This window comes from Podarcis vaucheri (genome assembly GCF_965113315.1).
Source record: "Podarcis vaucheri genome assembly, chromosome: 15".
NCBI classification, from domain to species: Eukaryota; Metazoa; Chordata; class Lepidosauria; order Squamata; family Lacertidae; genus Podarcis; species Podarcis vaucheri.
The window spans coordinates 33592560-33605804 of NC_138753.1; the positions used below are offsets into that span (position 1 = coordinate 33592560).

The 13245-nt window shown below is 47.3% G+C and overlaps 1 protein-coding gene across 1 annotated transcript in view; it reads right to left on the minus strand.

Moving 5' to 3' along the window:
• Positions 1–239: 239 nt before the first annotated feature.
• The window catches only part of ESAM (endothelial cell adhesion molecule), a 97092-nt gene continuing 84086 nt past the window's right edge, over positions 240–13245 (minus strand). The window contains exons 3-7 of the mRNA XM_082200557.1: positions 7020–7227; positions 5423–5578; positions 3632–3754; positions 2135–2273; positions 240–1179 (exon numbers count right to left, since the gene is read on the minus strand). Coding sequence (XP_082056683.1) covers positions 711–1179; positions 2135–2273; positions 3632–3754; positions 5423–5578; positions 7020–7227 — 1095 coding nt within the window. The 3' untranslated portion in view covers positions 240–710. The remainder of the gene's footprint in view (positions 1180–2134; positions 2274–3631; positions 3755–5422; positions 5579–7019; positions 7228–13245) is intronic.

Below are 13245 nucleotides of genomic sequence, written 5' to 3' on the forward strand. Positions count from 1 at the left end.
ATTTCCTTTGCTTGCATAACTCATTCTGCTTCAGCCAAGTTATGGAAAGTGGCCAATGATCTAAAGGTGCACCAGACACTGGATATTCTACAGAGCCCTTCTCTGACTCTGAAGAATCTCCCATGGTCTAGAAACTTGAAAAAGGAGAGGTGTCGTTCTGCAGCTTTCCTGTGCTAACTCAAGTTCAGAGAACATGCCCTCCCCTCTTCCCTTTAACCTAAACTGCAATATTTCAATGCCCTCCAATCCTTTTGGGCTACTCCCAGGAAAGGCGGGTCAAGGAAGCACCTCACTCTGGCTGCAGGTTTCAGATCTGCCCTGGCATGTTTTTCCCCAAGTCTAGATAGCCAATCCCAGCACAGCTGCTTCCTCCAATAAGAGAGAGAGAGAAAGGAATGAATCACATCCTGCAAAGCAAAGATCCACTGGTATTTGTTCGAGTAGATACAGCCTCTGCTGTTAAGAGGGCTCTTGGACATGACTCGGGCACCAAGAGGAAGAGTTCTGAAAGGTGTTACAAAAAGCCCGTCTCACAAGTCTTTGCAAAGTCTCATTGATGGCGGTTCCTTGAAAACTGCTCCTTCGAAGGACACATCCGCAAAACCTCGCCCAGTAGCTCTGAAGGCAGGCAGGCATCCCAGAGCCAGTGCTTCCAGCCTCTCTGCATTGCATGGGATTGCTAGAACCACTTGGAGGGCGCCGCCAAGCCCTTACACCAAGGATCCTGCTTGGCTCTGAGCAGGCACCATGACGGGCACGGCCCCCATGCGGCTCAGGGTGGAGGAGGTGAGCCCCTGGGTGGGGGCGGCAGGCTCGTGTAGTCGGGGGGCCTGTGGCTGAGCCCCGTTTGTCCTGTGGAGGGTGTTCCTATGGATTGGCACATTGGCATGGTGGCAATGGACCCCGTTTGCCATCGGCGGGAAGTAGAGGGGCAAGGACTGGCTGGAGAGGCTGGGCGTCGGCGTGTGGGTCCCGCCGCGGTGGTTGCTGAAAGGGGGTTTGTAGCCCACTGTGCTCCCAGTGGCTGTGGTGATGGAGGCCGTGTCTGAGGGCGGCTTGGATGGGTAGAGTTTGTGATCCCGGGTCGTGTTCATGGAGGACAAGGTGCCATTTTTGGAGACGATATCAGAGCCAGGACTTTTCGCCCAGGAAAGAGTCTTTGGGGCAACAGCATCTTCCCTGAGAAGGTGAGGAAGGGGAGAGAAAAAGACAAACTAGTGAGGGGAAAGAAGTAAGAGGAAGAACCTGTCCATTTTGGTTTCCTGTTTCTGTTATGAAACAGGTGGTGCAACCTGATCCTAGGGCTAGCTTTTATTAAATCTGTTTATAGGTAAAGGTAAAGGGACCCCTGGCCATTAGGTCCAGTCGCGGACGACTCTGGGGTTGCGGCGCTCATCTTGCTTTATTGGCCGAGGGAGCCAGTGTACAGCTTCCGGGTCATGTGGCCAGCATGACTAAGCCGCTTCTGGCGAACCAGAGCAGCGCACGGAAATCCCGTTTACCTTCCCGCCAGAGACCTATTGATCTACTTGCACTTTGATGTGCTTTCAAACTGCTAGGTTGGCAGGAGCTGGGACCGAGCAACGGGAGCTCACCCCGTAGCGGGGATTCGAACTGCTGACCTTCTGATCAGCAAGCCCTAGACTCTGTGGTTTTATCCCACAGCATCACCCGCGTCCCAAATCTGTTTATAGATGACCACAATAATTTACTGTTTAGGAGCTACCAATCTTTTTTATGTCTGCAGGTGAAAATATGTTAACACAGTACTGGAAAACAACTACTAACTTAACTCTAGAGGTATGGTGGCCTAGACTATGGAACAGCTATTGTGCATATGAATGTAAGAATATCAAATGGAAATCAACAATGCATTGTACCCGAACGAATTTCAGGGAAGGGAGAAATAAGGGACAATTTCCTCCATTCCCTGAGATTCATTCAGGTATAATGCGTTGTCCATTTCTGTTTGATATTATTGCACTTGTTTCTTTCATAGACAGCAATCTGTTCACCAGTCTTCTGCTGTTGCGTTTAAAAGAAGTATTTCCAAACAGATTTTAGCCTCTTTAGTCATGTCTGGTCCCAACTTGCCTGCCTTGTGGGGCAATTTAAGAACCTCATTTTCACTCACTTGATCTCATTGGCAATCTCCTCCTGTGATTCTTTCATCTTCCTTCTGTAGAAGAGCATCTGGAGTGGAAACAAAATGATCAGGCCAAGTCCAATGAGGGCTCCTATGACGGCACCAGCCACCATGGCTCCATTGATCGCTGCAAAGGGAGTCACAGCAGAGAGAAAACAGAAAACGGTAATAAGAGGGGGAAGAGAAATCCGATAGGAACATAAAGAAGGGCCCTGCTGGACCAGACAAGTCCAGCATCGTGTCCTCACAGGGGCCAATGAGATGCCTATGAAAAGACCGCAAGCAGGAACTGAGCACAAAAGCGATCTCCCCTCTTGTGGTTTCCAGCAACTGGTCTTGAGAAGCATTACTTCCCCTGACAGTGGAGATACAACACAGCCATTGAGGATTGTTGTTAGGCAATGGAGGAACCAACCCCCACAGCAGGTTGCCAGGAATGGACTAGGCAAGGAAAAGTCCTTACCATCTGCTTTTTATTCAATATTTACAGAGAGAAGCTTGGGAATGCAGCCTCTCAGAATAATGGTATTGTCCCGAGTGAATCTCCACCCCCTCCATCTCTCCCACTTCCTCTTGAGTCATCGCCATGGGTGCTGAAATGTGCCCTCTTCCTTTGAGCTCTTTTCTCTCCTACTTTCAAGGATCACCGAGTTCTGGGATAGGAGGGTCTGGAGTACTTTCTAAAGACACTGTGTCTGCCAGCTGTCACCCTCCTGGTGCTTCCTCCTCCTCCTCCTCCTCCTCCCCCTCCTCCTCCTCCTCTCACATTATTTCCCAGCTTTACCCCTCATCTGCCTCTGTGACCTCCCTCAAACCCCTGTTGTAATTCTGAACTGTCTTCTTCTCTGGAAGGGTCAAGCTAGGGAAGTGGTCTCCACCATTCCCATTCCTCCTCTGCCCAGGCCCTGACATCAGTAGAGACTCAGCTACGCCTGTCAATTATAACGTTTAAAATGTGTTATAAAAATGTGACACCAGATAGCGCTATAGAGCAGCAATCTATCGTCAACGGTAAATTGCATTGGGAGCTATATAGTGTTTTTATAGCGTTTTTCATATCGGTGTAGATCCAGCCTTGATTTGGCCCCAGAATGCAGCACAGGCCCTCTTCTCCTTTCCTAGTCGTGTCAAAAATGTGCAGAGGGAAAAGTATGGGAGGGTTAAGAAGAGAAGAAGAAGAGTTTGGATTTGATATCCCGCCTTTCACTCCCCTTCAGGAGTCTCAAAGCGGCTAACAATCTCCTTTCCCTTCCTCCCCCACAACAAACACTCTGTGAGGTGAGTGGGGCTGAGAGACTTCAAAGAAGTGTGACTGGCCCAAGGTCACCCAGCAGCTGCATGTGGAGGAGCGGAGACGCGAACCCGGTTACCCAGATTACTTGACTACCGCTCTTAACCACTACACCACACTGGCCCTTGATGCTTTCATTTCTGTGCAAAGGGTTCACTGGCAGCTCCGTAGGGTGAAACCAAGATTGCACTCACGTGGATACACCTCCAGGGCGATGGTGCAGCTGGAAGAGCCAGCATCGCTGGAAGCATTGCAGAAATAGGTTCCGGACATACCCGCCGTGAGGTTGTTTAGCTTCAGAATCCCCCTCTTGCGGTCTGCAAAAATTACAACAGAAACAAGGCTTCAGAGCAGCAGCTAATTTCGGCTGGGATCTGGTCTTTTCATCCAGCGATACTTTCCTAAAAGCATAGAATGAGCTCTGCTGGGTTAGGCCAAAGGCTTATCCAGACCAACTTCCTGTTTTTGCACAGTGTGAGATGCCTCTGTAAAGAACACAAGCAGGGCAGGAGCACAACACCCACTTGCTCCTGCCTGCGAATCCCGGAAACTGTTATTCAAAGGCATACTGCCTCAGCTGTCGCAACCAGTAGCCATGGATAGCCTTATTTTCCAGGGACAGATCTACACCTGTTGTTTATAACGTTAAAATGCATTATTAAAATGAGACACCAGAGGGCGATGCAGAGTGGAGAACCACCGACAAAGGGAAAATGCCATTGAACCTTATAGAACGTTCACTTTAATAACGTTTAGAAGATCAGTGTAGATCCAGCCCAGCTGTACACAGGCAGTGTTTGTGCATAAAGCCAAACCATCATTTGTCAATTCAGAGATAAAGCTGAACCCCTCCTGTACTTCAAACGTCTTTACGTCTAAGTTAGGATTGGGGAAGCTGACTCCAGCTCCCATCAGCCTCAGCTAGCTTGGCCAATGATCAGGCATGATGGGAGTTGTAGTCCAACAATATCTGGAGGACCACAGGTTCTCCCTCAAGCCTGGTCCTTAGATGTAGTCTTTGTCTTCATCTGTGCAAGAGGTATTAACTCTCTGTAAACTGCTTTGCGGTTTGTTTACAATTAAGCAGTGAACCAATTTTATGAAATAAACAAAATTTATTAATTAATGACCACTTGAGCCCTTATAGTCCATCTATAAGCACTGAGATCCTCCGATGGGGCACTTCTGGTGGTTCCCCCCACCCCTGATGTTTGGTTGGCCTTCACTAAGGACAGAAGTGGTAGACCCTGCCCTGTGGAACTCCCTGCCAGTTGAGATTCATCAGGAACTGTCCCTCCCTCCTTGCAACGCCTTTTAAATATTGCCGTGCTTTTAAGACAAGCCTTCACAACATGAGTTTTTCTTTAAACCAAGCAGTATCTACTGATGCTTTATTATAGAACCATGGAATTGTAGAGTTGGAAGTGACGACGAGCTTCACCCTTGCAATGCACAAATCTTTTGCCCAACCCACGACCCAGAGATTAAGCGTCTCATGGTGATATTTCAAATTCCGTCTTCTAGATATTTAAGGACCAGCTGTATTTGTTTTATATGTTGTAGGCTAGGTTGTTAAATTTTATGAAAGAGGGGATTATAAATATTTTTAAACCTCATTAAGAAATGTGCAGAATGCTAGTGCACGACTAAATGACTAAACAACAACAAATTGCATGGGCTCCCCAAACCCTCTGCACCTCAGTCATCTCTCTTCTGAAGTAAGCCTACCCAGTTCCCCCAAGCTTTCCTTACAATACCTACTTTGCACATCCTCAACCATCTTCGTGACCCTCTCTGAATCTGTCCCCACATGGACATATTCAGTGGCGTAGCGTGGGTTGTCAGCACCCGGGGCAAGGCAAGTAATTTGCGCCCCCTAACCCGTGGATTTGCGCCCCCTAACCCTACCCCCCAGATGTTGCGCCCGGTGCAGCCGGCCCCCCCTGCACCCCCACGCTACGCCACTGGACATATTTATTTCCTACCTTGCACAGGTTCAAAGAAAACTTGATTGGTGGGTCCAGTGCGTCTCCAGTTGTACTTAGGGATAGGCTTGCCAAAAGTAGAATTGCAGGTCAGGGTAATGTTCCCCCCGACACGAGGGCTTCCATGAATCTGACACTTTGGCTGGGATGGAGGAACTGTAAAAGCAAATAACGAGGCTTAAAAATCTGTATCAAGTGGCCCATAGCTAACGAAGGTGAATAAGATGGAAAATTATAACATTGCCATCTTCTGGCCACAAACAACGCTGCAGCTGGTTCTGAATAAGGAGAGGGAGAAATCCATTCAGTTTGCATTTTAATGCAAACCTATCTAATTTGGTGCCTCCCATGCACTGAAAGCCAAATATCATTTGAAATTCACACTTGCCCCATTTCCGCAGTGCAGATCTCCAACAACTAAAATGGGTACTGAAAAAGCATGTACGGTCGTACCTTGGAAGTCGAACGGAATCTGTTCCAGAAGTCCGTTCAACTTCCAAAATGTTCGGAAACCAAAGTGCGGCTTCTGCAGCCAATCAGAAGTCCCGTTGGACATTCAGCTTCCAAAAATAGTTCGCAAACTGGAACAGTCACTTCCGGGTTTGTGGTGTTCAGAAGGCAAAACATTCGAGAACTAAGTTGTTCAAAAACCAAGGTACGACTGTATTAGGGGAAAGTGTCCACCAAACAACACATACATTAGTGAAAATAATGTGCACAAAATCTTTATATGCAGGAAAATTGCATGCAAATATGCAAATACTGTGGTGCCTTGCAAGACGAAATTAATTCGTTCCGCGAGTTTTTTCGTCTTGCGATTTTTTTCGTCTTGCGAAGCATGGTGTCGGAAAAGTTTTGGAAAAGCTTCAAAAATCACCAAAGTCTTCAAAAACCTCAAAAAAGGCTACCACACCGCGTGCTATGAGTTGCTCCTCGGAGTCAAGTCGCAACTGTATTAATGGTTTTAAGAAAAAGGAAACAAATTTGCAAGATGTTTCCATCTTGCGAAGCAAGCCCATAGGGAAAATCGTCTTGCGAAGCAACTCAAAAAACCAAAAACCCTTTCGTCTTGCGAGTTTTCCATCTTGCGAGGCATTCGTCTTGCGAGGTACCACTGTATTAGAATATATGCACACAAAGGCACATGTGCATTTTCATGAGGGCATTAGAAAAATGGGGGAAAGTTCACAGGATTAGGGTGTGAGCAACTGAAATTGACAGATTTGTCAATCCCAAATTCTGGTAGCATTGGCAATCATTGTAGGGCTGTGTCCACATCAGCTCCTTCTCTTGAAATCCTGACTGCTTTGATTCTTAATGCCTTGGTTCATATTGCCCTAGTGACACTACAACCTTGTTGCTACGTTTTTGTTTTAAAAATATTTTCAAAATTTGTCTTTGTAAGATGTTACCACCCAGCGGAGAAGAAAATCTACACCCAACCATTAAGCACATTTGTGATATGAAATTGTGATGCAGAATTTTCTTAGGAACTCAATCTGGTGTACTAAAATGAGGGCTGTAAGTAGCTGCTTGCCTAGTGCCCTCGGGACAACAGGAAATACCTCTAACACCAGCAAGCCAAGGCTCAACTCACCTAGGACTGTAAGGTTGATGAGTCCAATGTTTTTCTCGCTCCCACTGTTGAGGAGGTTCACTGTGCACATGTACTGCCCTGAGTCGGCTTCTTTGGTATTATTAATTGCAATGGAGACATTACTGAAAGGCATGGGATAGAGGAAGCTGAGCCGACGGTTAAAATCCGAATCTACCACTTTTGTCCCGCCGGTCATGTACACTATGATCTGAAAGGCAGAAAAGACAGGAAAGGGATTTAATACAACAGCATTGCCAAAATAGGAAAACAAAGAATTCAGAGTGACTAAACGCAACAACAACAACATTAGAAGACGAAGAAGAAGAGTTTGGATTTGATATCCCGCCTTTCACTCCCCTTCAGGAGTCTCAAAGCGGCTAACATTCTCCTTTCCCTTCCTCCCCCACAACAAACACTCTGTGAGGTGAGTGGGGCTGAGAGACTTCGAAGAAGTGTGACTGGCCCAAGGTCACCCAGCAGCTGCATGTGGAGGAGCGGAGACACGAACCCGGTTCCCCAGATTACAAGACTACCGCTCTTAACCACTACACCACACTGGCTCTTATTTGTATACTGCCCTTCATCCAAACATCACAGGGCGCTTCACAACAAAATGATAAGACGAAACACATAATCAAAACAAGAACAAACCAAAAACTCCCAATCCCATAAACTTAATGCTAGCAAAAGTAGCTTGACATTAAATGGATGTTGTTTTTATTAACAATATGTATATGCTGCCCAATAACAAAGCTGACTGCATTGAAGTGTTGGAAAAATTACCAGTACCTGGAAGATGTCACAAGAAGGAGAAATGTATATTGAAACAAATGCTGTGGTGCCACAGAAGGCGATTTGTTTTATAAAAGAAGCACAAGGAGGCTGATTGGGTATCTATCTTCTTAGGCCAGTGGTTTTCAACCAGTGTGCCGTGGCACCCTGGGGTGCCTTGAATGATGGTCAGGGGTGCTGGGGTCAACACTGGCCTCAATCCCTTTTTCTTTCCCTCCCTTCTCTGATGCCTTCTTGCATCTCTGGCTCCCAAAGGCTTGCACACAAGGGGTTGTAGTCAATGCTAGTGCTACTCAGAGTAGACTCATTGAAATCAATGGCCTTAAGTTACTTAGGTTCTGTTATGAGTTTGGGGTGTGGGGGGGTGTCAGACCTGTCTAATCCCTGGATCCAGCAAGTGTTAAAATCTACCGTATTTTTCACTCTATAAGACACACTTTTTCCCCTCCTAAAAAGTAAGGGGAAATGTGTGTGTGTCTTATGGAGTGAATGTAGGCTGCGCAGCTATCCCAGAAGCCGGAACAGCAAGAGGGATTGCTGTGCGGCGCTCCCTCTTGCTGTTCTAGCTTCCAGCTTAGCTGGGAACAGCCTCTTCAGGGCAGCAGAGAGCCTTCATCCCGCTGCCCTGAAGAGGCTGCACAGCTATCCCAGAAGCCCTTCCCCCACCTCCCGCAAAAGCCCACAAGAGCTGAGCTCCCTTTGAAGAGCCGTGCGGACCATGTGTGCAGCTCTTGGGGCCTTTTCACCAAGGAGGGAGAAGGGCAACCCATCAGTGACGGGCTGCCCTTCTTTCTCCTCGGGAAAAAGCCTGCAAGCGCCACACACACGCTCCATGCGGCTCGTGAAAGGCAGCGCAGAACAGAGTCTGGGATGCATACAGGCTCTGCTCAGCGCTCCCTTTAAAGAAATAATTTTCCTTGCATTCCCCCTCTAAAAACTAGGTGCGTCTTATGGTCAGGTGCGTCTTATGGAGCGAAAAATATGGTAGTCGGACCTTCTAATTTCTGGTTCCAGCACAGATTCCATTGCTGGAATAGCCAGCCTGGTAATGGCCCACTAAAGATGAGTTGTTAAGAGAACACAGGGAGTGGCTCTGTGCCAGAGGGCAAATGGGTGGGCCTGCCTCCCTGGTTGGTTGGTTGGTTGGTTGGTTGGTTAGTTAGTTTATTGAATTTATATACCGCCCTATACCTGGAGGTCTCAGGGTGGTTCACAGAAAATATCACAATATATAAAATCAAAATAAGAACAATAACCCAATAACACTCTCCGCAAAAGAGCTCCTGGAGGAGTGTAGGGAACGTTCGTGTGACACACCTATGCACTGCAGCCGACACACTTTCATGTTGCGACACACAGTTTAGAAAGCTCTGGCTTAGAGGGCTAAAGTGCTTTAAGCAGAATATAAATTGTTGAAATAAACAAAATGAACAATAATCCAAAGCATCTTGTGCAGTCAGGGAATGCTATCTTATACAACTGAGGACCACACAGCGAATGTCATAGAAGGATGCGCCAAGGACGTAGTGGGGGGGCTGCCAGGGCAATGGCCTCGGTCATATTTTTCTGGGTGGCACATTTGGCTACTAACTGGACAAACCACTCAGATCAGATCCCAGCATCACAAAGCGACTATGGGCTAGCAGGGCAGCATGAGAAGAACGCAACAGCCATGTGCCGAGGCTGGGATGGAAGGGCGCATGGGGCTGTTGCGTCTTTCTCATGCCGCGACTGACCTGCCAGCCCTGAACTGCTTTGCAAGGCTGGGCTCAACCTTGAAAAGTGGCTCAGAGCTGGCATTGCTCTAGCAGCGCTGGCTGGACTGGCACAGCAGGTTCCGTTTACCTTCTGCGCCCTGCCCCGTCCCCTGGTTTGTTTGTGTGCCCCGGGTGGCAGCAAACCATGCTATGCCACTGGGATGTCCTCATACATCTGAATAGCTCTGTGACACCACCACAGTCACTATGTGATCCCTCTTTGTACAGGTCAGCCGTTCGCATCCTGCTGCCCTGAGCCAACTGCGGCCTCTCCAGAATGTGTAAATGGATGTGCTTTAGTATGTGATTTCTAATGCATGCTCTGGTGCAAATAGAGCAGCATCAGGGGTTTCACTACTGCAGCATGGCTGCAGTCTGGTTGCTAAGGTAACAGTGTATGTTCCCTCTCCCTTCCAACAAATACTTCCCAGCACATTCAACAATCACCGTACATAGAGAACACTTTGAGGGACCCAGAAATGTTTCCAGAAGGTATCCCCAATCTGATCTCTAGTTACGGTTATCTGTACTAAGAAATCCCTGTTGCCCTGCAAAACAGCTAGCCGTGTCTTTGCAAGTGAAGATGCACTTCAGGAAGAAAGTGTCATTGCAACACTGATCGATGCACATGCACACACTTAGCGGCTGAGTTTGGACATCACGGTCTATAGTTTATCATGATGGGAACAAGGCCTATCCCCCTCTTCAGGTTTGCATCAATCTGCCTCCCCACTTTCCCTCCACCACAGCGACAAGGAAAAGACTGGAAGCTTTTACTTCCAATTTCAGTTAGCCACAGTTTAGTGTTACGTCTGAACTCTAAACTGTAGTTCATCTTAACCAGGGTTTGTTGAAAAAAACACCACACATCTGACTTGAAGCTGTCTCATTTCAAACGAGCCATAGTTAAGATCAGTGCTTTTTTTCTACAAAAAAAGTTTAGGACTACAGTGCTACCTCAGGATGCAAACGGGATCGCATCCTGAACAGAACGCACCCTGAACAGAACGTAAGATGCAACAGCGCGTCTGCGCATGCGTGGGTCGCGTTTCACCGCTTCCATGCATGCATGTGACATCATTTTGACCATCTGCGCATGCACGAATGGCGAAACCCAGAAGTAATGCGCTCTGTTACTTCCGGGTCACCACGGAGCGCAACCCAAAAGCGCTCAACCTGAAGCGTATTCATCCCGAGGTATGACTGTACTCTCATTTTGACTCAAAAAAACACACCATTTTATAGAAGAAGCAGAAATGAGTCAGTGATGCTCCAGAGCTCCTCTGCTTTGACAACCCATTCCCCATTTGACACAGCGACAAGTCTAGCACATCAAGCGGATGTTGCCTGGTTGCCGTGGCAACAGCATCCAGCAGCTTGGGTTCAGGCACACAGGGAGACCGGCATTGCACTTTGGAGGCAGAAAGGTGTGGCTGGAGAAATCAGGGCAGACCTCGGCTGAAGTCACCTGCTAATGCCAGACTAAAAGCGCCCTGAGAGTGCTCAAAGCTTCAATTCCCAGTGTTTCCTGAGAAGAATCGTAGAGCTGGAATGGTCCACGAGGGTCATCTAGTCCAACCCCCTGCGATGTAGGAATCTTTTGCCCAGCTTGTGGTTTGAATAACCGATTGTTAGACAATGCTGGGAATTGTAATTCTGCAAGGAGAATCGGGGTTTCCTGACAACTCTCGTCACCCTTGACAAATCACACTTCCCAGGGATGGGGGGGGGGGTACGCTGGCTCAGAACTTGTTGAGATTTTGGTTCTCCAGGGCAAGATGTGGGATGGGTTAAGGCAGGCTTCCTCAACTTCAGCCCTCTAGATGTTTTGAGACTAGAATTTCCAGCATCCCTGGCCACTGGTCCTGCTAGCTAGGGATCATGGGAGTTGTAAGCCAAAAACATCTGGAGGGCTGAGGCTGAGGAAGCCTGGGTTAAGGTAAGTCTGAGATCTCCGTCTTTCTGTCTTGCTCTAGTTATTTCTGTGCATCAAATCAAAACACCAGAAATGAAGACAGGTGAGGCTACTGAGGTAAGAAATGATCTGAGGGTGCCTGATGCTAAGCAGGTTTTAAGTAAACTTCAGCAAGCAGGAGTCCCCCCCCCAAAAAAAAAACCATACCTAGTGCAAATAGCAGGCATGTGGCCTCAGATCTGGATTAATTTCATTGTGTAAAGGTTAGCTGAATGCAATCCCTACTCTCTTCACTAGGGTCCCAATCCAGGTCAGCTACCCCCAATACACCTGCAATTTAAACCCCCCCCCCATATTTGCATGATTGTTGATTGCATGAATGGCATCTGTTGGAAAAGTGGATTGCAAATATTAAACCTAATAAAAATCTGACTCTTAGTGGGCCTCGGAAAGGAGGCCTCTGGTAGTGCCACTTGAAAGCAAAATATAAATCATCATCATAAGAACTTCTTTTTATTTCGTTTAAAAAAGCAGGCGAATTTGCTAAATTGTAGGGAACTTATCTACATGCTGGGAAAAGGTCAGCCTGCTTAAATTTATGATGGACGCTCCCACCTGGGAACTAATAGTGGCTTGTGAACAGGGTAGCAATTTTAATCTGGAACTCAGTACAGGATAACAGAGGCAAATTCTCCATCCTCCACTGCATGCTGTGCTCCTGAGAACCCCCAACATTAGTTACATACAATTTATTAAAAGGTTGTGCAACTACAGGTGAAGCACTGAGTGGGATAGGTAAGTGTGTGGATAGCGAGACTGCCCCTACCATTGAGGCAGCTGCCTCAGGAACAGAGATTTTGATGTGAAACCACCTAATTCACACTTATGCAAACAATTCACACGTCTCTGAATATTGTGATGCAACCAAATAATGAATACAAAAATGTGTCAATGAGGGAGAATTGTCCACAAAAATGCACAGACAGTATTACTGGGCTGGGGAAAACATATCCGAATTATGTATATTAGGAAAACTTGCAAACAAAATTGCAAAATTGCAAACAATGCTCGCACTAAAATACCGATTAATTGTCACGATGACTTTTTTTAAAAAAACAACAACTGATGTGGTGAACAGAACTTTAATATTGGGAAAATGACAGAAATTGAACTTCAGCCATGCCTACTCAAGAGGGCGGCAGTCGCCCATGCGATTCCTGCTGAGTCTTCTCTGGATATTTGCCCCAAACCATGAAGACTTGCCATTGATGCCTTTCCAATGGGCTCCTAAACTAGCCTCTTGTGCATACGTGCAATCAAGGATGCTATATCATCATCAGTGTTGAAGTATGACTAAACTGCCTATCTAGTGGGCAGTATGTGGAATTTAGGGAGGGGAGGAAGTCTTCTGTAGCCTCAGGCAGGAAAATGTACAGTGGTATCTCAGGTTAAGGGATGCGGGTGGTGCTGTGGGTTAAACCACAGAGCCTAGGACTTGCCAATCGGAAGGTCGGCGGTTCGATTCCCCGCAAGGGGGTGAGCTCCCATTGCTCAGTCCATGCTCCTGCCAACCTAGCAGTTCGAAAGCACGTCAAAGTGCAAGTAGATAAATAGGTACCGCTCCGGCGGGAAGGTAAACGGCGTTTCCGTGTGCTGCTCTGGTTCACCAGAAGCGGCTTAGTCATGCTGGCCACATGACCTGGAAGCTGTATGCTGGCTCCTTCGGCCAATAAAGCGAGATGAGAGCTGCAACCCCAGAGTT